The sequence below is a fragment of the Gracilinanus agilis genome, chromosome 2, assembly GCF_016433145.1.
Source record: "Gracilinanus agilis isolate LMUSP501 chromosome 2, AgileGrace, whole genome shotgun sequence".
NCBI classification, from domain to species: domain Eukaryota; kingdom Metazoa; phylum Chordata; class Mammalia; order Didelphimorphia; family Didelphidae; genus Gracilinanus; species Gracilinanus agilis.
In genome coordinates, this window is record NC_058131.1 from 344,083,438 (window position 1) to 344,110,805 (window position 27,368).

At 38.9% G+C, this 27,368-nt stretch overlaps 1 protein-coding gene across 1 annotated transcript in view; it reads right to left on the reverse strand.

Moving 5' to 3' along the window:
• Positions 1–27,368, reverse strand: part of PTPRT (protein tyrosine phosphatase receptor type T) — an 846,734-nt gene that overhangs the window by 190,458 nt on the left and 628,908 nt on the right. The window contains exons 11-13 of the mRNA XM_044659804.1: positions 25,955–26,228; positions 10,855–10,891; positions 1,610–1,666 (exon numbers count right to left, since the gene is read on the reverse strand). Coding sequence (XP_044515739.1) covers positions 1,610–1,666; positions 10,855–10,891; positions 25,955–26,228 — 368 coding nt within the window. The remainder of the gene's footprint in view (positions 1–1,609; positions 1,667–10,854; positions 10,892–25,954; positions 26,229–27,368) is intronic.

Here is a 27,368-nt window from a genome sequence, read left to right on the forward strand (position 1 = left end):
TCTCAATCTCTCTCTCTCTCTCTCTCTCTCTCTCTCTCTCTCTCTCTCTCTCTCTCTCTCTCTCTCTCTCTCTCTTTGTCTTCCTCATTTCCTCCCTCCCTTCCTCCCTCCTTCCTCCTCTTCCCCTTTGGCTTTGAAATTAAAGAAGGGGCTAGTGCTTACATCTTGAAATATCCATTCATAAGGAATGTGTGGTTTGTATTTATATTGGTCATTATTACTACCAGGGGATATACATTTTAAACTATACCTTTAGAAGGGGATAGCATGTAAAAAAGAATAATTCCTGGGCACCTAACCCATAAAAATAATGTGGAGATGCACTTGGAAATAAACAGAATAGGATGAAATAAACTTGTCAAAAGAATAACATTCAAAGCAATCAAAAGGAAAAAAGGAGTAAGGACTAATAGGCATGCTACAGAATTAGATCTGTGTTTTGTTTTGTTTTAATGTCATCTGCTGATCTAACCTGGAGTTCAGAAAACAATGGGGAGTGTGCAAATTATATCATAAACAGGATGCTGAAAAGAATAATTTCTTATGCAATCAGATTCCATGTATGATGGTTTTTTGAAAGCCTACTTGGATTGTCATCTATACCATTTACATGTCTAAGAGACATGTCATTTGGCCCTTGAAGAAGAGAAACAATGGCTACTCCTTTGTCGTCAGTCTAAGGACTGTTGCTCCTAAAGGCTTGGATAGATGCACTATTTTCCATTCCCAGTTCCATTTCCCGTTTCTATATTCCTCATGGCTTTGTTATGCCAAGTAGGACCATGACTATAGTACAACATGGCTTCCCAGGTGGTAGCTACTTTCTTGTTTGTGAAATCTTGAAATGTGTTCTCCCTCTCTCTCTCTTTATGTGTATGTGTATTGTATGTATATGTGTGTTAGAAAGAGATTGGCCTCTTTGGACTGATGGGGTAGGACCTGAAAATAAAGTACTTGAAAGGGAAGGAAAGTACCTTTCCTTTGCCATTAGGGAACCCAAGAAAAACATCATGGAATGTGAGTGAAACAAAAGTGTGGTGCAATAGGAGAAACTGTCTTGGATCTTTGAAGAAAGTGTTTAAAGATATATTCAGGTTCCTGGATGAAAAAAGCCTTGAAATAAAGATGGCCATTCCAGACTCCTCTGAAAGAAGTATTCAAGTTTCCATCCCTCAATTGTCCATAGTTAGGGGGATCTGACTATGAAGTGGGGACTCCTTAGCACATGTAGGTGGAGCTTTTGAACAGAAATAAACACATTGAACTGGATTCATGATGCTGTTATTGGTTTGAAAGGAAGGGCAGGATTAAAATGACGTTTGGATTGTGTATTCAAATTTGAACACAAGGCCAAGAATCTAAATCAAAGGTAACATGGCAAATCTTCTTCTGTGACTCATGGAGAGGAGCTTTAAGGTCTTGTTCATTTGACATTCATAAAGCCAGGGCCACATAAAGTACATTCAGAGAGAATACTATTTTCCCCACAAATGGCAGAATAACTATGGAACTATTCTAGCTTTTGTTCATATGCCAGACAAGTAGAAACCAAGAGAAATGGGCCCCAGGCTGCTAATTATCAAGTTCCCTCCCCTGGCCTGATAGTCACCTGTGCTCAGGAGGTAGAATGGAGTCCCCGTGGTCACCTGTTGCCTACCCATTACTGCTAACAACAAGGAAACCAGTTCCCGGGCAGCATGCATAAGAGAAGAAAAGAAATAAAGAAAAATAAAAATGTGCCTGATCACGATCAAAACGGCAATTATTTTTTTCTTTGAAGGTCTTATCATTCAAAAGTAAAAGAATACCAAATTGTTATTAGAAAGCAAAGATGAACCCTCAGTCTCCATCTCAGGTAATGCTTGCAATCCACTGAGTGGCCCTGAGAGATCTGAATGGTAAGCACACATTCTTGGTCCGTGGCTACCTTTCTCTCCCACAAGGTCCCAGTTTACACTCAGAGGTGGTTGTGCCGAGAGGAGACATTATTAATGCCATAAGAATGGATCAAAGTGAATAAAATGATTAAAGAAACTGACATAAATGGCATTCAAGCTCCTAAGCAGAAAGGCTGACAAATGGTTTGGGTTAGGACTGTGTAAACAGAGCACAAGAGCCTGGGGGAAGCCAAATGTTATAGGAAATGGACAATGCCATGGAAAACATACAAAAGGGGCTGACATTAGGATTTGGAGCATTTGGGGGTTCCCCTCCCTCTTACCAATCACAGGTTGCAAGAATAGGTAGTTTGTCTATGGAGAGACACTGTGGAAAACAACACTTCAAACACACAGAACAGAAGCCCAAGTAAAAGTGAGTGCTTGATGTACTAAAACATACCATGAAGTATGGAAAGACCTTAGAAGCTTGACAACAAAAAGGAAAGCTTTCTGATTGGCTAATTTTTAACATTATAAAGACAACCAGTAGTGTGGACAAATAGTGAACCTGATGGCAATTTAGCTGGATTAAGGCATTTGGAGTCTTGGAGCACTTTGGAATTAGGGATAGGAGAGGTGTTTCATACCAGAGATGATGGGCAATAAAGAGCTAAGAAAACTGAAAAATGATACTTCAATGATTGAATTTAATGTTTCTAGATAGGGTCTAAGCTATGAAGTATTAAGTTAATGCTATGAAAGACAAGCAAACCTGATCTCTTAGGATGCTTTCAACTCTAAAACCTATTAAATAACTCATGCCAGCTCAATACCAAGGAATAAGGGTGTAGCTAGTAGCAGTTAGTAATGGCACCACTATGATTAGGAAAAATGGTGGAGCCAACTATGATGCACCAACAGTAGCATGGTTACCCTACAACGCAAAGATTAAAAGAAGGACAATCTATTTGGTTTGGGGGGTTGAAAGTTATGGGGGAGACTTTGGGAGAAATTTAGTTGTTTGTATCCAGAGAATTATTTAGATCCAAGTTCCCAAGAAAGATCTCCAGAAAAGGTGTGGCTACATTATAGGCAGCACAAAGAAGACTTCTCTAGGGGGTATTTTTCCTATTTTAATGAATAAGAAAGAGGCCAGGGGAGCTATTATGTTGTGTCTGCCTTGCCTCTACTTCTACGTGTCTTGCATACTACACCTATACTTGGTACCTCCTTTGTTACAGATTAGTTTGTGATAAGGCCTTTCTAGGAGAATCTAGGCCATGGGTGTCAAACATGGGGCCTGAGTACAACCCAAATGAGATTATAATGTAATCAGGAAACCTTTAACAAAATAAATAAAAATATGATAGAACACAGAAAATGTTAATATGTAGTTTTATACATCAATATGTGGCCCATAGGGATCCTTACATTCGGTTTAGTGGTCCTTGTTTCTATTTGAGTTATGTTACCTCTGGTCTAAATTGCTTATATGATATCTGTCTAGGACTCTGATTCTTTGGGATGTGTACATTCTATATTCTGCCCTCCTATGAAATGCTATGGATTTATGAAAAACATAAAAATCTGGACAAAATCAAAGGTTGCTTGTGATGCAACAGCAGAAAAAGCCGCACTAATTAGTCCAATTCTCCAGCCCACAGATCAGAAACTCCAGTGACATAAAGCCAGTATGAGCATTTCACAGAAGGTGAGGGGTTCCTTCTTATTTCCTATGGAGTAGAGGAGTAGGTAAAAATTGCTTTGCTTTTCAATGTAATTATTTACAAAATAACTATTCTTGAAAAGATATACTCCTAGACACACTCCCTGCTTTTGTAGAACAAATTTGGAACATTTCTCTATATTTCCTGAGAAACTACAACTGTTTGTTCCCCCCAATAAAGAGCACAGGATTATCTGGGGACACTGCCTGCCTTTCCTAGTTCTCCATTAGTGTTGAGTTTAACATTCAACTTTTCAAAGGACTGTTTAATATGGTAGTTGTTGGGAGGATAATAGTAACTCTGCTCATGATTTTATGGGGAGGTACATATTTTTTCCCCACTGACTATACCAAATTTTCAAATCAAAACAGAAGCCTTTTCTAACTCCTGATTATATGCTCTATATAGATGAGACTCAAGACTCTAGCTTCATTTTCATTTTCTTCTGCCATTTTTAAGAGAGGGTCTGCCCACTGAGGGTGCTGGGCAACTGGCCCATGCCATTGTTCTCTACTGTCTTTACAGGCTGAACAGGGAAGAACTCTGACTTTCTGGAAGGAAAAGGACTCAAGGCTGGAAGAAGAGGCTGAACAATAAGGCAACACTTGGATTTTACAGAAATGAATTTTTTTCTTTCTGCTACTTAGTCATTTTAAGTCCTGTGGTAGTAGTTCAAGAGATAGATACAAACCTCAAACCTGCCAAAGTCTAACAATTCACAAGGGCCTTATTGTGTCTGGATTCCCATGTGTTTCAGGGCTTTGGGATGGGCATGGTTCATGATCCTCAACTAAGAATAGCTGTGAATGATACCACCTTGGGGCTAGAGAACTCATCTTCATGAAGAATGATCCTGAAGTCATGCTTTAGTTCTTGTTTCAGTCATTTGTCAGTTCTGCCTGTCCCTTGTGCCCATTCTGTTTGGCTCTTGGGATTATGCTGTGGATGAGTCCTCTTCTATTTTCCCTCAGACTATTCTCTCTGGCTTTTTGTCAGTCCTTCAGATTCAAAATCGGTTTCTCTTGTTTTTCACCCCATGTTTAACCCTGCTCCTCTACCCCTACCAGTTTGGACAATAGGTAATAAATATTGCTGGTTCTAGAAGTTGGATCCTAACCCCAGCTGATCTCCATTAATGATTAGAAGTAGATTCTTTTGAACCAGAAACATAGCTTCTGGGGTTAAAAGATACCATGAAGGGTCATTTAGTTAAACTTTTTTCAATTTATGAATTAGGGAAGGGCCTTGCTCAAGTCATCACAGTAAGTAGCAAAGAAAAGATATGAATAATAATAAGCTTATTAATAATAGTTTGCATTCATATTGTGATTTAAAGTTTACAAAGCACTTTATATGTTTTCTCATTTGATCCTCACCACAATCCTGGAAGGTAGGAACTATTATTAACCCCATTTTACAGAGGAGGAAACTAAGCCTGCCAGAGGTTTATTGACTTGTCCAATGTCACAAGGCAGGAAATATCTGAGCAGTATTTAAACTCAGATCTTCTAGTCTCCAAGCCCAACACTATCTGCTGAACATTAGATATCTGGCCTGAAGATTCAGGGCTCTTTCAAATTCAGGGGCTTCCCTTTGATGTTTTAATTCCTAGAGTCCCATCACCTTACATTTTGCTTAGCTTACATTATTCTGTCCTTAGGCCAACTGCTCCATTCACACATTCAGCTATTTGCTAAATGGGGTTTCAGATGAGGTATTTTGAGATGGGACCAGTTCTTTTGAGAAGTATTCCAGAATCATGAGAGATATCTTTGAGATCTTTACTTCCGAAACATAGCCACAAAGGTGGCAAATACTAATTAGCTCATGAGATAGACAATATAGTGGCATTGACAGAATATTGTGATTGAAGCCAGAAGACCTGAATATATGTTCATGCTCTTCTGTTGCTTTCTTAGAGGTCATGTAACCTTAGGCCATTGCCATCCTTTCTCTCAGCCTCAGTTTCTTTATCTATGAAATGAGGCCACAGGACAAGATAACATGCAAGGTTCTTTTTTAACCCTGAATCTTAAGATTCTACAAAAGCAATTTGCAAACCTTATAGTGTTAGTCATATGTATTTTTATTACTAACCCCTATGCTATGGTGACAAAACAATTTTTAAATTGCAAAGTACTTTAGAAATGTGAATTGCTATTACTAGGATGGCTCAAGGAGCAGCCCAGGTAGAAAGAAGAGGCTTTGACTGCTTCTGATCAGGGTTTAAGTTTTGAAAACACAGCTCCTTTAGGCTCCTTTAGCTATTTGCCTACTGAGTAACAAATTTAGGAAGGAAAACTTTCTCCCCCACCCCCCTTTCATGATTCTCAGATTTTTAAAATAACTAATTCAAGATTAAAATGTATAGTATCTTGTACATTTTAGACTGAAGCTGTTTCCCACCAGAAAGCCAGGAAAAGGTCTTTGAAATGGCAATGTAACTGATGATTCACACAGAAGGCATTTTCCCCCTTTTAAAGGAGGCCCAGAATAATGCAGGGGGCAAAGAGACAGCGCAGAAGCAATGCTGACAGAGGGGCAAGCATGCGGAGAAACTCTATATAGGCCACACCATGGAGCAAAGCAAAAGGACACAGGGAGTCACTAGTTCATCCTTTTTGATATACAGTGATGACACAAGCACTTCACCTCATTACTCGGCACAGCCAGACTCAGCCATGGGCAATATCACCTGCTTTCTTCCACCAGGTGGCAAATGAGGGTGCTATAGGGAAAATCCATCAATTTGGCCTCCACTAAGCTGAAGTCTGTGGCAACTCAGTCAGGGGCAAGAATGAGAGAACTCTTCTCAGAACTTATCCAGGAACAAGAACACAGGCTAGCAAAATTGGAACTTGGGAGGACTTTAGAGGCCAAGACTGGCCTGCACCAAAGTACAAATCCCTGCTACAACTTCTCTGACAAATGCTCATCGAGGGTCTACTTTAACACCTTTAGTGATGGGGAGCCCACTATCTTCTGAGGCACCCAGTTTTGCTTTTGGACAGCCTCTGCCTGCTGGGAAGATTTTTTTTACATCTAGTCAAGGAAGGATTTATTTAAGGAAAAAAATAATTTTTAAAAACATTTTGAACTAGCTGTCCAGAATGGAGTGGGATACCTTGGGAAATAGGAGACTTCTTTCTTTCTGGGGATAGAGGGGCCTTAAAGAGAGTTCAACCACTTGTCATTTCTGATGTAATTCTTGTTCAGATACAGATAAGATTTCTTTCAAATCTGGGATTTTGTCATAATAGCATAAATAAGATTTATGGAAGAATATTTAAATAACTTAACGGACAATGTGGTATAGGAGAAAGAGCAATGCATTTAGAATTGGAAGTCCTGGGTTTGAATTCTGACTTTACTACTTAATTACCCATATAATCTTGGGAAAGCAGTTAAATTCTCTGGACCTTAACTTTCTTACTTATAAAATTAAGGGATTGCTAATCTCCAATGTTTCTTCTAATTCTAGAACCTATGCTACTGACCTATATTTGAAATCAGTGGTGTATCAGTATTTCAAAGCCAAATCAAAGCAACACTCCTCTTTTCCTCCATGTTTGTGTCTATTCTTATTTAAACTTCTTTCTTCTGTCATCTGGGAGATGGGATTTTTAAAAAAGTTTCTTAGATCAAATTCTCTCATTTGGCTATCTCTGAGTTGGAGTTATACCTGGACTTCTCTTTAGTTTTTTCTTCAGCACCCAGAAAAATAAAATAGAAGGAGCAAATAGCATATATTTGGGGTCAAGTGTTCAACAACATTCTTTTCTTCTGTTTTATAGAGGATGGGAACAGAAAGTCTAGCTGAAAGGGACAGAGAAAGAGAAGGGGCTCAGTCTGCATTTCATTTGATACTCTGGGAAAGATTAAAAACATCAAGGAAATGGAAGATTCTGAGATGAAACAAAGGTAAAATGGAACTAGAAAAGATAGTGGAGGTCATGAGCAGATGGATATGGTTTGGGAGAGTTAGAAATCAAGGGATGCATATTTTTCAAACAATATTGGGACATATAGTCTCACAATAGACTTTGTTTTGGTGGTGATATGTGTTTCTTAAAGTGTCTCAAAATGATTTATTAGTGCAAGCATCATTGTAATCATGACCTTTAATACTTCAGATGCTATGGTCAATGATTGCTGTGACTGAATCATCATTCATCTGTATGTATTGTGTGTGCATCTGGAATCTGACTTAGTGTGGACTCTCAGGTCCACACATCTTTGGTCTATTATTTCTATGAATAAGTTTGATATTCATTTTGCCTATCGCCTCTTTATTGTGTCACCGTCATCTTTTGTGATACATATTTTTAATGTCATGCTCATTATCTGATCCATTCATTTATGATTTATTGAGATAATAGAAAGTCCAGGGCAGAGTGTTTGAAAAAAGTTGTCCTGGCGAGCAAAGATATAGAGAACCAGGGACAAAGGAATGACATAAAATAAGGGCATTGGGAGAGCAAAGGTATAGAGATATCAGATAAGGGATAAAGACTGTTTTCTTACTGATACTATTAGTTTATATCCAAGGACCCATTGTTAATGATGAGGGAAAGTGGAGGAAGGTACTCTGTGTGAATCAATAAGAACCTGGAAATGTTAATGATAGGTGTGTTTTCAAATGAAATGCACAGGAGAAAGATTTAGGAGGTTTAACAATCAGCACAAATGTCAACCAGGGTATCCCTAAGGGGTGCAGAATGTGGAGACTAGTTAAAAAATGCTGCCCCCTGAAATAATCTGAAAAAATTAATGATACCAGGAAGATTTCCAGATTTCATCTGGGTATCCCCATCAATAGACAAGAATGACTCCCAGGTTTTAGTGAGAAAAATAAAGTATACTAATGTAACATTAGTGGTATCCTAAGAAATCATAACGTATCCAGATAATTTGGTCAAAACCAAAGGGAATGTTCTGGTCTGCATGACATCAAGAAGAGGAGAGTCAAAGAATAATGGTGTGCCAATATTTGCTTAGTGGTATCTAGAGAAAAAGTTCTCTCACTTAAGGTCTAATACTAGCTATTTAGACCAAAACATCAACTTATGGTAGCTTTGTGGAAATAATCACTACATGGAAAGTGCCTAGGGCTTAGAGTCAGAATACCTTGGTTTTCATCTCAGCTTTGGTACTAAGGAATCAATCCTAGCTAAAAGGTCTCAGGCAAGTCATTTCTTTCTTTCTTTTTTTTTTTTTTTTTTGAGATGTACTTTTCTCATTTATGAAATGGGGACAATATTTGTACTATCTACCTTGAAGGCCATTATGAGGAAAAATGATTTATAAAGCTTGAAGTAGTATAGAGATATGAGTTATAAAAATAACTTATCACCATTGTTATTATTATTTCCATTTAGATATACATTGACTAACTTCTGAAGCTATAATTTGTTCTTCTGAGTGAATTTGCCCAGAGCTGGGAAAAGGATCTATATAAATCTGGCCTCAGATACTTCCTAGCTGTGTGACCCTGGGCTAGTCCCTTACCTCCAATTATCTAAGCCTTTACTATTCTTCTGTCTTGGAACCAATACTCAATATTGATTCTAATAAAGAAGGTAAGGGTTTTTAAAAAAGAATGTGTGCCCTAGTCTAATTTTGAAACTTGTGTCCCCTGAGGTTTCAATTGTCAAACATGGTGCATGATTTATAACAAACACAATAACTACATGTTTTAGAGAACAAAATTTCTGATACCAAAAAAAATTATTAAAAATGTCAGACCCCAGAGGGCAAAAGTAGAAGCTATGGGTTGCAAAGAGGCAAATGTAGCTGGTGTCTGATACAAAGAATCACTTCCATCCACAAGTCTCACCAAATTCTAAAATTCTGCAATTTTGTGATTTCCCTCCATTATGTACCTCACTCATGATGGAGGAAGAATCCTTGGTGCAGATCATGGGCACTAGTTATCTTGCCTAACATATGTTTTATAAATTAGTGAATTATTCTCATGAGTTCAGTTTATGTGAATTATTATTGTAGAGTCTGATCAAAATAAGAGTGCATTGATAAAGTCAAGTTTCTGAATATTAAGAGTTAAAAGACTTCAGTCTGAGCTTGTGATACAGGCACCTGGTAGGGCCCCTCCTGAGTTGTAAATAAGAGGTATTTTTTTCTCTTTTTTATGTCCAATCTCTTGGTAGGAGGAGAGGGCATATATTAAGAAAAAATAGGAAATCAAAAGAAAAAGGAGAAAAAATAGGTCTAAGGAACAAGAGAGAATGAACTGGAAAGAAAAAGTTAAGAGATGAGTAAAAGACAAGAAAAAACAATGAACTGAGACAGTTTTCCTGGACTATATGGACAACAAGTAACACTGCATTTCCTCAGGTTTATAATTCTGCCTAGGACAAACAAACTGGTGGGGCCCAATCAGAAGGACATTGATATGACCTTAATTGAGACTTTTGATATGGGACAGAGAAGATTTTCTAGTAATCACACAGACTCTAAGCAGGGTAGAAAGATGGCAGTAATCAGTGTCCATCATCCAGATGCAGCCAGATGAGCACCGAAGGAACTCAATAACTAATAGGCATTTGCCCAGAAGTTTCCATATCCTTATAAAACCCTCTTTCCTTCCTTAATGCTGTCAATATAAACTGTCTACCTTGGACAGTGAATTGTCCTACATGCTGCGTTTCCTGGATAATTGATGGTGTTCTTCACTGTGGACCATTTTTTTCCTCTGGTGGAAAAGTCTGCCGAGGGCAGTGATTTGTGTCACTTTTATTTGTAGCCCATCAATTCCCTTCCTCCACAAAGGGTATTTTATCTTTTTCTTCTCTACTGTCTGTGTCCCTGGGAGGAAACAAGTTAGGCACATGTGTCCCTTTCAAGATGGATGTGGAACAAATGGCAAGGCCTTAGTCCCCTTGTTTTCTCCTTGGTCCCCAAGCTTCTACCCGGTGCTCATGCATCCATCTAATTTCCTGAAGAATTAAAAAGTAGTGAACATGTGGATTGAGTCTCTCCTCTTTCTTATGCAGGACTAGGTGCCAGTTGTTTTGTATGTGTGTAGATTTGCAATCTAAATGCAAATGGCTGCACTAAAAATAACCACCCCTTTTTCTAGGCTATGGCCATTCCTGACTGGCTGCAGAGAAGCCTGAGGGTCCAGGGACAGTAATGATAGCAAGGCTGTGTCATGACTGTACTTTGCCCCATGTTTGTAGCTGTTCTTAAATGGCTGCAAAAAGAAAAACACAGACACTCCCACATACCTTTGGTTGCCAGTCGGACACAGTTGATTTTGGTTTCCTGTGAACAACAAGAATGAAGGATGTGGTTAATCAGTTGCTGGGTTTAACTTATTCTTTATTTTATCATTATTTAAAATCATGGTTTACCCTTGTCTTTCTCCTGGAGACACTGCAGATGCCAGTTTTTATTTACTCTTCAAGAGGGCATCATAGAATTAGGGGATCTACAGCTGGAACTAAAGACAGAAGGATTCCAATTTGGATCCTGCTTCAGATACTTAGCTATATAACCATGGCTAGCTTACTTGATTGCTCCTACCCTCAGTTTCTTCATCTGTAAAATGAATATAACAATATTCATAGCCTCTACTTGGAAGGGGTGTTGTGGGGCTCAGGAAAGGGAATATATATGTACAAAATAAATATATTAAAAATAACATAATATATAATCATATAATAATAAATAAAAATATGTCATAATGTACACAAAGTCTTCTGCAAATACTGAAGTGCAATAAAGGTCAGCTATTCTTGCTGAAGTCATTTCTGTGTCAGAAATCAAAGTAATTAGAGTCTTCCCCAGCATCTATCTGTCTCTCATTCAGATGCTCCATCTCCAGACTGAGCCTCTACACCAACCATTATCCAAATGTGACCTTGGTTAAGATATTTAACTTCCTTATCTATAAAACAACAAGAAGAATTCCTGCTCTTATAGATTTATTGTAGAGAATATCCGAGTTAATATGTGAAGGTGCTTCTTTCATTATAATACCTAATGTTAATATAGTACTTTACAATTTTTAAGGCACTTTGTATACATTATCTCATGGGACTTTCACAATAACTCTCTGAGTTAAGTAAATTTATTATTCTTATTTGACAGATGAGGAAATTTAGACTGAGGGAGGTCAAAGGACTTACCCATAGTCATATGGCATGCTTGTGTTGGATTTAAGCTAAAGTCTCTGGAATACAAGTTCATCCCGCATGCATTATTCTATACCATGCTGCCTCATAAAGTATAAAATGAAAGCAAATGATTAAACCTATCCCTTCTTCAAATATCTCCATTTCTGCTTATAATACAATCATTCTTCTTAAGGTTTGCAACCTTAGACTCATCCTTGACTTTCCCTTTCCTTTAACTACCCTATCTGTTCAGCTGGGAAGTTTTATTCAGTGTAACACTGTTATATCTCTTACAATAATAATGGATACTGGCATTTATGTAGTGCTTTAAGGTGTGCGAAGTGCTTTATAAGTATTATTTGTTTTATTCTCACAACGACCCTGGGAAATAGGTACTATTATTATCTCTATTTTACAGATGAAGAAACTGAGGCACAGAAAGTTTAAATGACTTATTCAGGATCAAATATCTAGTAAGTGGTCAAAATCAGATGTGAACTCCAGTTTTCCTGACTCCAGATCCAGCATTCTTCCCATTATATCACCCAACTACCTATGTCAGTCCTCTTCTGTCCATTCATGAAGCTTTTGCCTAGGTTACCTATCCTCATGGCATAGATTATTGTGATAGTCCTCTAGTTATCTTCCCTTTCTGGGTCCTACTCCTCTCTAATCCATCCTCCAAAGTTATGAAAATCACACTGTTTTAAGTTACAACCCTCCCCTCAAAAATATGACTTCCCTAACCCCTCAAATCTTCACGAGCATGCATGGGTGGTGAGGTGGCACAGTGGATAGAGTGGTCTGAAGTCACGAAGACCTGAGTTCAAATTTAGCCTTAGATACACTAGCTCTATAACTTGGATGAGTCACTTAAATCCTGTTGGTCTCAGTTTTCTCATCAGGAAAATAGCTAGAGAAGGAAAGGGCAGACTACTCCAGCACCCTTACCAAGAAAACCCCAAATGGGGCCATGAGGAGTCAGCCAAGACTGAAATGACTAAGCACTACTACCACCACCACCAACATTGCATGCATTAAAAAAAATGTAAAATCTTCATTTAGCCACTAAATGTTCTTTGCAATCTGGCTCCTTTTCTCTTTCAGTAGACTCATTCCATAGTATGACTTTCTACACACCTTCAACTTTAGTCACTTTGGAGTACTAGCTATCTTCTTCATGGGATATTCTATCTCCTATTTCTATAGGAGTTTACACAAGCAAACCTTTACATAAGTGATTCCCCCATACTCCTAAGCCTTCCTTCCCCTTATCCTCCTTGTAGAATCCCTAGATGCCTTCACAGCACAACTCAGGTCCAACCTCTTACATGGGGTCATTCTTGAGCTTTCAATTTTAATCATTCTCTCCCACTTGATATTACTTTCTCTCTCTCTCTGTCTCTCTGTCTCTCTGTCTCTCTGTCTCTCTGTCTCTGTCTCTCTCTGTCTCTCTCTGTCTCTCTGTCTCTCTCTCTCTCTCTCTCTCTCTCTCTCTCCATATATATATATATATACACACACACACACACACACACACACATATATATATATATTTATACATACATATGGGGGTGTATGTGTGTTCTTGGGGGCAGGTTGGTTACCTTCCCAGTATAATGTAGGTTTCCTGAAGGCAGGCATAGCTTTGTTTTTATCTTATTTCTGTGGAACATAGTATATTATATAGTTGAATTTAATATTATCATTGTAAATTACCAAGTGATGTTTCAAATGAATCAGTATGGTAAAGAGCTAAAATAAGCCAGTTTGATGACTTGGTCAAATGGCATTAAATGTCCTTATGCCATCTGTAGAAATTTGGGGAGGGTGGGCCACCAACCCTGGTATCATTAGAGAAAGACAGAGACTTTGAAAAACCAGACTCGACAGGAGAAAAGAATACAATCTATTGCTTCTTGCCAAGTTTATTTCTTTGAAAAGGAGCAAGGTAGGGTCAAACTGGAGAGGCACTCATCTAGCTTGTGACCACCAGGGTAAATAGTATACCACCTTGTAGCTGCTTAGGTTAACTAATTATTCTTGCTAACTAGTTTCTGTGCTGCTACAGAAATAAAAATGCTGTATAGGGCAGCTGGGTAGCTCAGTGGATTGAGAGTCAGGCCTAGAGACTGGAGGTCCTAGGTTCAAATCTGGCCTCAGATACTTCCCAGCTGTGTGACCCTGGGCAGGTCACTTGACCCCCATTGCCCACCCTTACCACTCTTCCACCTAAGAGCCAATACACAGAAGTTAAGGGTTTAAAAAAATTAAAAAATGCTGTATAATGTAAAAAAATTTAAAGTTATATAATCTTTTAAATAGTTATTTAAAATATTTGTACTCTGTAAACTTTGGCGCCCCTAAGGCAAAATCCTAACTGTGTGTCTAATAAGGAACCTTTGAAAAATCTGATCCAAGTTATACCTGCATGATGTATTTACTGGAATTTGGTAAATGGTACAGTTAATTTGAAAAAAAATGTAATTCATCAACTAGAGTCTCAGGTTTTAACAATTTACCTCAGGAGATAAGTTCTCCTACTTAAAAAAGGTGGATTCAGCCTTTAAGTAAGAAGAAAACGTCATTTTTTGATGATGGTATCAGTATCACAGAAAAAAATGAAGCACAATCCGTCTCACTTGAAACTACTGTCTCCCCCAAAGTCCTGTTGCTGCCAACTCTATTTGATAAAATGTCACCAGTTAACAATTGCTTTCAATTAGTATGGTTAAATGAAAAGAATCTTGAACTGGGAATTGAGACATGGCTTCAAATCCAAGCTTTGCTTATAATTTTTTGTGTGTCTTTGAACAAGCTCCTTTTCTTCACCTGGACTTACCTATAAAATGAGAGGATTGACCTCAATGATCTCCAAGTTCCCTCTAACAAACTATACTATTCTATGATTCTCTTCTGTTCAGACATGGAGACGATACTCAAGGTTGCTAGTTCTTTCCATGTCTGCTTAGCTCTGATATCCCTTTCCTCTGGTTTCTTTTTGTGAAAGTAACAGAACCAGAGGCAAAGAAGTAGTCTAAAGCTTTGCTTCTGCCCCAGATTGTTAGCAGAGGCCGGGTTTCAGAAGTTGTGCTGTGTGTCCTGGTATGCTACGATAATAGAGCACTGCTTTATTTCCAGAAAGCAAGCTGAGCAGATTGTGATTTTTTTAAAAAAAATCCTGTTTTGACTTGTAAATGGAGCTTGAGAAATCTGGAAGTCACTGATGAGACACCTTGTCACTGGTGCCGAGTCACTTTGCAGCCCCAAATTATTAGAGCCATTTAACATGGCAGGCTCATCATTTAGGGACAGTGAGTGAGAGATGCTTTTCCTTGGGCTATGACAACAGACCAGCATTCAAATTCTCACTCTCTCTTACATGCTCAAAAGACTGAAGATGTTCCATCAATATGTGGAAAAGGTTACAGCAGGCCAAAGGGCGGACAGTCTATCATGTATGCCAGGTTCTCATCTAAGGATGGTGTTTGTCCCCAGGTCTGGAATGAATCTCAGGAGACAAACACTCAATCAGCTGATAATAGCAAGGAGGGAACAAAGAGCCTAGTGCTAGGCACTGTGCTAGGGGTGAGTGGGGAGAACTAGAGAAAAGGGAGATAAGAGTACTTGATGTTCCTATTGTGTTTAAATGTTTGATGAACATTATCTCATTTGAGAAGGGATGATGCTTATTTTTTTCCATTGGTTTAGAGAACTCTCTTGGGGGAAAAAAAGCCTCTACCAACATTGGGAGTCGAGTGTTTTGTGACAATCTTGAAGAGCTTCCTGAGGGTAATAAAAGGTGAAGTGACTTGTCTGGGTCATAGGGCCACTATGAACTTGTACCCAGGTTGTTCTTATATTCAGAGGTCGGTCCTCTTTATATCATGCCTTGCCTGTAAAATGAGAATATAATACTTGTAGTACAAACCTCATGGTATTTTATTATCCCTATCTCCCAGATGAAGAAACTGTGACTCTAAGAGGTTGATCAACTAACCTATTGATAACATAGCTACTGGCACAGGAAGAATTTGGAGCTATGCCTTCTAGACCCCCAATTCAGCACTATATTCCTTACATGATGTTGACTCCTCAGACCAGCTCATAAGGAGCTCTCCAGCCTGCGTTAGAACTCGTAACACATTTATGAATGACAAATCATAGTATTGTGGATAAGGAATTCTTGTTTTGCTAACAACTCCCTGTTATAGGTCACAGGACAGTTTATAGGAGCCTCCCTATACCTGACTGACAAGATAAGGGGATCAGACAAGGTGACAAGCCATCTAAACTAACCCTGACATTCTGTGATTCAATTAGAGCTATGAAAACAGGCAGCTTGGTGATGCAGTAGATAGAGCGCCAGGCTCAGAAAGAGGAAGATCTGAGTTCAAAATTGGTCTCAGACTCTTCCTAGCTATGTGACTCTGGGCAAGTCACTTAACTTTGCTTGCCTTAATTTCCTCATCTGTCAAATGAGCTGGAGAAGAAAGTAGCAAGCCACTCCAATATCCCTGCCAAGAAAACCTCAAATGGGTCATGAAGTTTTAGGAACAACTGAATACAAAATAAACACAAGCCCCTCATCGGTATAAAAAGGAGGATGATCGATCATTCAACCCCATGACCTTGCCAACATGGAAACGCAGGTCAAGGAATATCTTAATTAGATACCATAATAAAGTAAACAGTCATAGAATCAGAGATCTAGAGCTGGAAGGAATCTGAGAGAGAATTTAATTCCAGCATCTTTTTTGATACTTTTTTAAAACCCTTAACTTCTGTGTATTGGAATACTCTTTTGGTTATGAATACTTTGCAGTTCTCTCTTTTTTTTAAACACTTACATTCCGTCTTGGAATCAATACTGTGTATTGGTTCCAAGGCAGAAGAGTGGTAAGGGTGGGCAATGGGGGTCAAGTGACCTACCCAGCGTCGCACAGCTGGGAAGTGTCTGAGGCCAGATTTGAACCTAGGACCTCCTGTCTCTAGGCCTGACTCTCAATCCACCGAGCTATCCAGCTGCCCCAATTCCAGCATCTTTTATTCCACAAAGGAGGAAAATGAGGCATAGAGCAGCTAAATGAATTGCCTGAAGTCACATAGGTAATAGGAGTCATAGCTCTTTCTACTATTATACCAGGCTGCCTTTAATTATCCTTGAAAAGGGCCTAGCACTTAAATCAGAAGATTAGAATCCAAGTTTAAATGCCTGGGTGGGCTTCAGGATGCTGTGGAAGTCCCTGATACCCCTTGTTGTTCCTCCACTCAGCTCTAATGAAGCCTTGATGATACCCACTTCCTAGTTAGCAAAGCCTTTGAGCTGTAATTACTAATTGATGTTTGTAAAGTATTTTAAATCCTCAGGTGACAGATGTAATCAAGGGGCAATTTATTATGGTAATTGTTATTAGTATAGATCATCAGTATTTGTAGATGTCACTGCTCCCTGCAAGCAGGTGTGCCAAGACTAGAGGAGAACAGAAACTTCCTGTTAAAGAAAAAAAGAATCCACTAATTCTACTGTAAACCTACTCAACCAGTAGGCAGAGCTCTAGTGCCATGAGAGTTTAAAGGTAGCTGAGCAGGATCTAAATGGCAGCTTGGAGATTACTGAGTCTCAGACCTTCATTTTACACATGAGGAAGTGGAAGTCCAGAGAAGGGAAGTGGTCAGGAGATCCCATAGGGAGTAAATGGCAGATCTAATATACAAAGATTGTTTCTCTGATTCCAAATCTAAGGGGATTTCCTCCCCCATCCCCTCCTACTGCACTGTGGATGGCTCATAAAGTCAAACTAGCAGTCAATCACACCAGGTGCCCACCCTTCTGCAGAGCTAGGAATTCTGGTCCCCTAAGTAAGTTTGGCTTTGAATATACAGAGAACAGTCAGCCCCAGAGAGTCTTAGGATGCAACTATGGTCCCCAACCCTGATCCTCCCTTCCCCTCCCAAATGGTGAGGAAGAAGCATGTAGAGAGAATCAATAAACATTTATTAAATGCCAACCAGAGACTGTGGGATGCAAAGAAAGCCAAAAGTCATTTCATGGCCATTTAGTGCACTGGTTCTGTGAATGAGAAATTCCCTCCAAGCTTACTTCTTACCCTACCAGTACATTCAGAGCTAGGATGCTTAACAAGGAACCCAGCTGGCCCAAGAACACAAATGAAATGCATTTGTCCTTGGACATTGGCTTTAGCCCTTGAAATGAACATGGGTCTTTCATCATCCTCATAACTTTTCTCTGAATGACCACTATCTATTCTAAAATATAGCACCTGACTAATCTTATATCTCCTTTTCCTCAAGGATAACTAGACTAGTAGCTCAAGGGAATGATCTAGGTATAGTAAGCTTAGATTGCAAGAAAACATTTGACAGAATTTCTCATCTGAACCTATGGCTAAAATGATAAGATATGGCAAGAAGATAGGGCAAGTAAGGAGATTTGGAACCAGTTGATGACCACATCCAAAGAGCAATTATTAATGTGTCAATGTCAATTTGAAGAATGGAGAACACCAGTGTTCCATGCTGATCTGCATTTTTTCATTAATTTAGATGATATCATAGATAAACACATTTATCATTTTCCTGCCTTACGACCTCCCCTGTTCTAAACCAGGTGTTCACAACCTTTTTGTGTTATGAGCCCCTTTGTCAGTTTGGCAAAAAAAGTAAAACAAAACAAATTCACAGACCCCAGATTATGAATCTCTGTTCTCAACACTAAGCTAGGAGGCCAAAGGGAATTTTTTTGTTGCAATATCATAGTGCTGAATCAAAGAACAAGAAAGAGGTGGAAAGGACTTTGGAAGCAGTCTAGACCAACCATATCTGACAACTTTCCCAACAATAGCCTCTAAATGGGGGGAACCAATTATCTCCCAAGGAACTTTAGAACTTTAATTGCTTGGAAGATTTTCCTTACATCAAGCTGAGATCTGCCTCTTTGAAACTTTGAGCCACTGTTTCTAGTTTTATCCTCCAGAAACAAGAAGAACAAATTTAATCCTTTTTCCACGTCAGCCCTTTAAATACTTGAAAATAAAGATCATATTTCCTTTAAATATATTCTTCTCCAAGCTAAACATTCCTACTTCTCTCAACTGATTATCTAAGCATGTTTTCCAGTCCTCTCAACGTCATGTTCCATATATGACCTGGAAATCTGGCTTTTTTGAAATATGGTACCTAGAACTAAACAAGGAATTCCAGATGTGGTCTGATCAGGGCAAAACACTGCAGAATTAATACCTTTTTCCCCCCTTAGATTCTGTGTTTCTTTTAACATAGCCTAGGATAGCTAGAGAAGGAAATGGCAAATAATTCCCATATCTTTGCCAAGAAAATCCCAAATGGGGTCGTGAAGAGTCAGACATGATTAAAAATGACTAGATAACAAAGGATAGCATAGCCTTTTTTTTTTTGCTGATATGCCAAATATTGATTCCCTAATGAATTTGTAATTAACTATTAAGTCCCAAATATTTTTCACAGTAATAACTGTCTAGCTAAGCCTCTACTATGTTTTACTTGAGAAGTTCATCTTGGGATCCAAGTGTAAAAATTTTCATTGATCCCTATTAAATTTTATTTTATTCAACTTTATCCCTTATTTGAACCTATCAAGAGCTTTTGGGAACAGGGCCCTGTCATTTAGTGTGCTATTTTGGCCAAGCTTTTTTCATATGTTCATTTAAACTCATGTAATCTATGATGTCATCTAAGACATCAATACAAATGTTGAACAATACAGGGCCAAATGGGCTTCACTACTATTTTCTATGAGATGTTTCCATTTGAGCTCACTTTGACCCATTAATGACAATTCTTTGGGTTGTGGATTGAGTCTATTCTAAATCTTACTTGAACTATCACCTTATTCATGTCTTTCCATTTTATCCAAAAGTGTATCATGAAAGTTTTAAAGTGCTGAAATTTAATCACATTATAATCTATCTAGTGATTCCCAAAGTGGATGCTACCACCCCCTGGTGGGTGCTGCAGCAATCCAGGGAAATGGTGATGGCCACACTTTTTTTGTATTACATTCTATTCTGAGTTCAATAAATAGTTTCATAATTTCCAAGAGGCACTAAGTAATATTTTTTTCTGGAAAGGGGGCGGTAGCCAAAAAAGTTTGGGAACCACTGATCTATACCATTCATTCCCTGTACTACTAGAACTAGCCAATACCCAGGGATTCAAAGGGAAATAAAGTTAGTCTGGCATAACTGGTTCTTAATGACAAAGAGAAAGGAAGGAAGTGGTCCTTTGAAAGGAAGGCAGCATGATTCAGAGGAATAATGTAGAATGGGAAAGAGTGGAGAACATGAAGTCCCATGAACTGAATTTGAATCCTGGCTCTATAAGATATCCAAGATCTGACACAGAAAATCACTTAAATTTTTCTGTGCCCTAGTAGGCTGATCTAGTGGGCTAGATGACTTTTGAGGTGTCCTCCATTTACAGAGCTAAGATCCCAAGATTCTTATAATGGCTGATCTTATTTTTGCATGGCCTGTTATCAGGGAGTGAGTATAGATAACTGGGAAGGCAGCCACCACAGACTCCCCAAAATTAATTAAGTCTTGAGATTATTAGGGTACTAGGGGTGAGGGTGGAGGAAAGGAGAGGCTGATGGAAAAGTCCATTAGCAGAAAAGTTATAGTCATGTGACTGCTCATGGCTGTAGTTGGGAGCTTAGAAGCTTGCAAATAGTGGTGAGGTGGCCATGGTGGAGATAGGAAAATGGCAGCAGCAACCAGTTTGGAGTCTTGAATAAGGCTCATTTCCCTTTCAAGAACTTGATTTACTAGTTAGAAGACTCTTTTCCCACGCCAAATATGGGTTCATTCTATCACTCTAGCCTCTTCACTCTGCACATTGATTCTTCTTTGTCTTTATCTTAGTCCCATCCTGGTTTTTGCCACCAACTTCCTGTTACAAGAGGATTTGGGTTCAAATTCTGATTGCTACTTATTACTTGAGGGCTCTTTGGCAAGCCACTCACCTTTGTGGGGCTTTACTTTTCTTATCCATTATAATAATAGCTCACTTTCAGAGTATTTTAATATTAGGGAAATGCTTTAAATAAACTATTGCCCTCTCTCCTATAAAATAAAGAGGTGAAATGAGATGATCTTAGCAATCCCTTCCAGTTCAAAATCCTATGTGACATTTTTCTGCTTCAACAACTAGGCTATTTTGGTTCAGGAATTTCACCTCACTCCCTACACAGTAGCAACAAATCTGAACAAACCTCAATTCTATTTTCAATGAGGAAACTGGCAGCCTTTCCTCTGTTTAACAGCAGCTGAAACTCACACTTGGTTTAGCTGACAAAAATTAAGTATTTCCAGCTGGGTGTAGGATACCAGAGATTGTCTTTGCCTTTGGAAGTTTTGGGTCAACTTCATGGCATGAGGAGGCTACAGAGTAGGGCTTTGCTGAGGTAAAGTCCTAGAGTGAAAAAGCCTAAATAATACAATAGTGGGAAATTGTGTAACTTTTGGTATTTGTTCTTTTCCAGGGGATTTGTTGGTATAACGGAAAGAGTACCAGTACTACCACCAGAAGAGGTAGGAACAAATCTTTCCTAGCAATATAATCTTGGGTAAAGTCACTTAATATCTGTGAGCCTCAGCTTCCTCATAAAATGGAGGGTGGCATGTGTGGGACTAGGTGATCTCTGAGGTCCTTTTCAAATCTTAGATATATGGTTCTTTTACTGTTAACAATGCTCTTAGGGGGCAACCATTTACTAGCAAAGTGGGTAATAATAGCATGGCCTGTCACCTATCTTCTTTTTCTCCAGAAGAGTCAGGCTTCTTCTGGCTGTAGAAGAAATAGTAGGGAAAGAGAAAGGAGGGAAATGTTAAGAGTAAAAGGGAGGAGAAAAAAAAAGAGAACATTCAGAATATGGAGAAGAAAAAAGAATACTGAGGACAAAAGGAAAAAAAGCAGGATAAAGAAAGAGGCAACTTAGGAATGGGATAAAGGGAGAAATGAAGAAAAGAGACTATAAATAAGAGGAAAATAGAGATGAGATTTTGGAAAAAGAAAAATGAAGTATCTAATAGTCCAGATCATTCCAACTCTCTTTCAATATAATTGCAGCCTGCTCAACTCGCCACTGGGGTATAAAACTACAGCTCCAACTCCTGGCCTGAGTCTTGAACTTCTTTCCTGGATCTCTGGGTTTTTCTACCCTTTCAAAGTTTGATTTTAATTTATTTGTTTTAAGGCTAGCCAACTTTGTTATTTTGTTCTACAGAAGTTTCATTTACAGAGGAGATATGGACTGAATTATCAATATACTAGAAACAAAATTGTGGATAGGGGTAGGACTGAATAATTAATCTTCTTAATAGAATACCTTTTTTTAAAGGACTTAAAATAAGAAAAGACCTTCGATGTCACCTAGCTGAATGTTCTACTCAATGTACCTATCTCTTCTAGAGCATCCTTAACAGGTGATAGCAATAATAATAATAATAATAGCAATGATAACTAGCATTTTAATAATGCTTTTAGGTAAGCAAAGGATTTTATTCATATATAAATGTACACATGTATGCATATATGCATGCTTATGCATACATATATGTTCATATATACATACATGTATGTATCTATCTGCATATCATCTCATTTGATCTTTACAATAATGCTGTGAAATTGAGTTACAGATTGTGTTACAGATGAGGAAACTGAGGTTGGGAGAGGTTAAGTGAGCTGCCCATGCTCATACAGCTAGTAAGTGTCTGAAGCTGGATTTGAATTCAGGTACTCTGATTCCAAAGCAAGTACTTTACGTACCATGCTACCCTAGTTGCCTTTAATGGCCATCCAAACCTCTGTTTGAATACTTCCGGTGGTGAGGAGATCTTTAATAAATAACATACTTCCTATTCTATTGTTGAATATCTTTGATTGTTAGGGATTCTTCCTTCTACTAAAATAAGATCTGCCCCTTCCACCCCCACCCCCCATCACTTTTTCCTATCATTGTTACTAGATCTCTCTTCTGGAGAAATGGGGAGTGGATTGATCTTCCCCTCAACTCCCTTCTGCTACAAGTAGACAGTGATCATGTCTCTCCAAGGTCTTCTCTTATTCAAAGCAAGTATCCTCTTCCATTTTTGACATGATCTTGGATCCCCCTACCATACTGTTAGCTCTCTTCTCTTGGCATTCTTTAATTTGTCAGTGGCTTTCAAATGCTGCTGCTGTGAGAAATGATTCTTATCTTTTCATAAGGAAAAGATGAGAGAACTAAGGCCCATAAAGGGTAAATAACTCACTCAGACTCAGACAAGGACAAAGTGGTTGAACTAGGATAAAACTAGCCTCCCTGAAACTTCTTATCCTTTCAATTCTTCCCTCTGAAGAAAAGAAGATAGTTTCTTCCCTCTTTTTCCACATGAAGGCAGGGTTCACATGCCTCAAGTCTTCACTTGCATGGTCTAAACATCCACTTCCTAAGCAGGTCAGGATGCACCTCTATTTGGAAACATTTTGTCAGCAGCAAGTGCTTAAAAGTAATCAAATCAGACTTCTTAACAATATTCTGTGACTTAGAATTTTCTCTAATTTAATCTCAAACAGCTGTTCCTCCAAAGACAATGACCTCTTTCAACCCATCATCAGTCTTCCAATAACTCTTTAAAAATAAAACATGCTGGTTTCAAAGCTTAAAAAGAAAGTGTAAGAGGAAAAGAAAGATGACCCTCTCACTTCACTCTTACTTACTTACTTAGTGTCTGATAGGCATCTTTTAAGTAGATCAACTTTATGCAATACTAGTGGAATGGTGAGCTAGGGAAAGACCACTGAGTATCCAATCAGAGGACCTGGGTTTGGATCCTAGCTCTATTATTTACTACCTCTGTGACCCAGGGTAAGATATTTAATCCCTTCTCTGCCTTACTTTCCTCAGCTATAAAATGAAGAGATTAGATCATATGATTTAGACATTAATAAACTGATTTTGTCATTCATAAGCCAGAGGACACCTAGAATAGGGCCACCAGAGTGAAGAAAGGCTTAGAATCCAGAATCTATAAGGATCTATGATGGAAGTGGGGATGTTTAGCTTTGGTAAGAGTTAGAGGCACATGACAAGTGTCTTCAAGTAATAGAAGGACTGTCACCTGGAAGAAGGATTGGATATGTTCTGACTGGCTCTCAGAGGGTCTAAGACCTATGAACACAGGTATCAGTTATGATCAGTTAATTGACAAGTACTCATTCAGATAGAAATGAAAAGGTCCACACCTTAACAAGCTTATATTCTATGTGACTTGGAGGAAGAGACAATATGTCCTCATATAAGTATATACAAAACTTATATGTACACATACAAGGTAATCTTTTGAGGGCAGGGAAAGGTGGCCTAGCAGCTAGACAGATCAGAAATGGGCTCATGTTGGTGATTTTTGATAACATTAAAGTAATGGTAAAAGAGAAAAGAAGAATAGTAGATTCAGTAGAGTTCATTTTGTGAATAGTAGAAGTGTTTTAAAAAGCAATTAGGTGGTGCCGTGGGTGGAATGCTGGGTCTGGAGGCAGGAAGACTCAACTTCCTGCATTAAAATCTTGCCTCAGACAGCTAATAATAATAATAATAATAATAATAATAATAATAGTAATAAATAGCTGTTTGACCCTGGACAAGTCACTTAACCCTTTCGGCCTTAGTATTTTCATCTGTTAAATGAGCTGAAGCAGAAAATGGAAAACCACTCTAGTATCTTTGCTAAGAAAACTCCAAATGGGGTCACAAAGAATTGAACTTCTCTGAGCAATAAGTATTCTAAGAGTTAACTGCATACCAAGAATGGTGGACAGCTTGTGCAAAGAAATGGAGAATGATAGAATATCATGTGTAAAGGCTAGCCAGAAAGCCAGATTAGCTGGACAATGAGTGTCTGAAGGAGGTGATGTGCAAACATGAAAATGCTGGTTTGATTCAATGACAAACTTTCTAATGATCAGAGATCTCTCAAAGTGAAATGGGCTACCTCAGAAGGAAGTGGGTATCCCATCACTCTAGCTGTTTAAGTAAAATCTGGATATCTACTTGTTGAGTACACTAGAGAAAGGAACCTTTGTCATATTTGGGTTGGATATGGATGGTTCTTGAGGTCCTTCCTTTGTCTGAAATACTATGTGATTCTATGACCTGTAAAGTCCCTTCTGCCTCTAAAACTATGGTCCTAAGTCTTTTCTCCATAGACAACAGGGTAGAAAATAGTCCTGCCCAACAAGAGGTATCTCTGATTCCAATTTCCTATTAATTTGCCATACTTGTTTTGTAGCCAACTGTTAATTATGCTCTTTTCAACTTGACAATGGTGGCTAATGGTAAAAGAGAAGAGAAGAACAGTAGATTCAGCAGAGCTCATTCTGTGAAGAGTAGAATGGAAACAATATCCAATTGCACACCCCGGCTGCCTGCCACTGTGAACTCTACTCACAGCATCTTTCGGGAAACTTAGAACAAACCAAGGTCACTCACAATCCCGGTGTTTCTGGAGGGAGGCATTTGGGAAGAAGTCATGTTAGACTCCTAGGTCCTCAGTAGGGAATAAAACTTCAAAAAAATATTCCTCACCCCCAAGAGAATGAAAATCTTAAGCTGCAAAAATCAAAGTCAAATCATCAGAGCAGGGATGCTGCTGCTGGTCAGAACCAATTTGGAGTGAGTACCTAATCCAGTCCCTCTCACACATGATGACTTGGAGGGCAAGGTGGAAACATGCACTTTCTGGCTACTTGACTGATAGGCAGATTCCATCCAAGAAAAGTTGTTTTTTAAAATTAGCAATAGCCGGGGACAGCTACATTGCACAGATGATATAGAGCCAGACCTGGAGTTTGGAGAACGTGGGTTCAAATCTGGCTCATTCAGTTCCTAGCTATATGATCCTGGGCAAGTCATTTAACCCCATTTCTCTAACCCTTACCCTTTTGTTCTAGAGTTGTTACTAGAACAGAGGATAAGGGTTTTTAAAAATACATTAGCAGAGACCCATTCAATAAATCCTGTGATCCTCTCACTGGGGCACTTCTGAGGCTGGAGGGAAGTTGCTACCTAGGAAGAGGAGCCTTTTCTTGGCCTTCCTGAGACCAACATCAGTATAACACATCTGAAAATGGAAAAAACTGGAAAGGTTCTCTCCTTTCCGATACTCACTCCATTGGCTTTGCTCAAAGCCTGGAAGTAGATGCTGTAACTCTTCAAGGGTGAGAGAGGTGCATTCCAATAGCCATTGTAGGTTTTATTGTCCCCCACCGTGAATGGCTGTGTAACTGGCAGGTTGACAGGCTTCAATTCAGCTGCAAAATAGTGTAGGGAATCCAGGCTGGAGGCATTCTTGTAGCTCACAGGCACTGAGAAGCACTCAATGATGTCTGCAGCCCTTCTGGCCTTCTGAAGTCTCTCCTCCTTGACGACCAGCTGATAGACACTGGGAAAGAGAGGGATGAAGAAGATGAGCAAAGAAAGAACCCAGAGGGGAAAAGGCAAATAGGCACCAGCTCACTTTGGGAGCAAAGCATCTTGGTTCAGAGTCCTTATGTGAGGTAAATGGCTAATCTACTGCCCGAAGCTCTGTTTTGGTTTCTTCATATCTTCCTAGAAGGATATGCATGCAATTTCTATTCTCTGGGGGTCAGGGTAGGTGGGTGGGGATCCTGCATGCAATGAAATTTCACTTTTGTGGGGCAATTCTTACCACTTAGGGTCTGGGTGACCTTAGACAAGTCATTTTACCTCTCTGTGCCTCAGTTTCTTCATCTATAAAATGGGAGGATTCAACTAGCTGATGTCTATGGTCCCTTCTGGTTCTAAATCCATGGTCATAAGTTGTTGAGCTGTTTTCATCATATCTGACTCTATGGGGAATCATTTGGAGTTTTATTGGCAGAGATACTGAAGAGGTTTGCCATTGCCTTCTCCAGACCATTTTATAAAAGACAAAACTGAGATAAATAGTATTAAGTGACTTTCCCAGCATCACACAGCTAGGAAGTGTTTGAGGCTGGGTTTGAACTCAAGTCTTCTGGACTCTAGGCCTGGTGCTCTAGCTAATTTGCCACTTAGCTGCCCCTATAGTCATGAATGTTGCCTTGTGTAAGTCACTGACCTGACTTCTTGGGCCCTCAAGTTTTAGAGGAACTGAATTCAGTGAAAATATGCATATGGGCTGGGATTTCATAGGACAATTCAAAATGCTAGAGCTAAAGGGACCTTACAATGATATAATCTAACTCTCTCATTGTCCAGATGTGGGAAAAGAGAGTTGGAAGGGTCTCAAATAAGGGCACATAAATATTTGGTGTGACATTACTCTTTCTTCTAGTCTAGCAATTCTTAAACTTTTAGTATTATGGACCCTTTTGCTAGTCTGGAAGACAAGGAACCTTTCTCAGAATGATCTTGTTTTGTTTTGTTTTAAGTAATATTTTCTTTTTTCCCCCAATTACATGTAAAAACAATTTTTAACATCCATCTCCTCACATTTTGAGTTCTTAATTCTCTCTCTCTCTCTCTCTCTCTCTCTCTCTCTCTCTCTCTCTCTCTCTCTCTCTCTCTCTCTCCCTCTCCC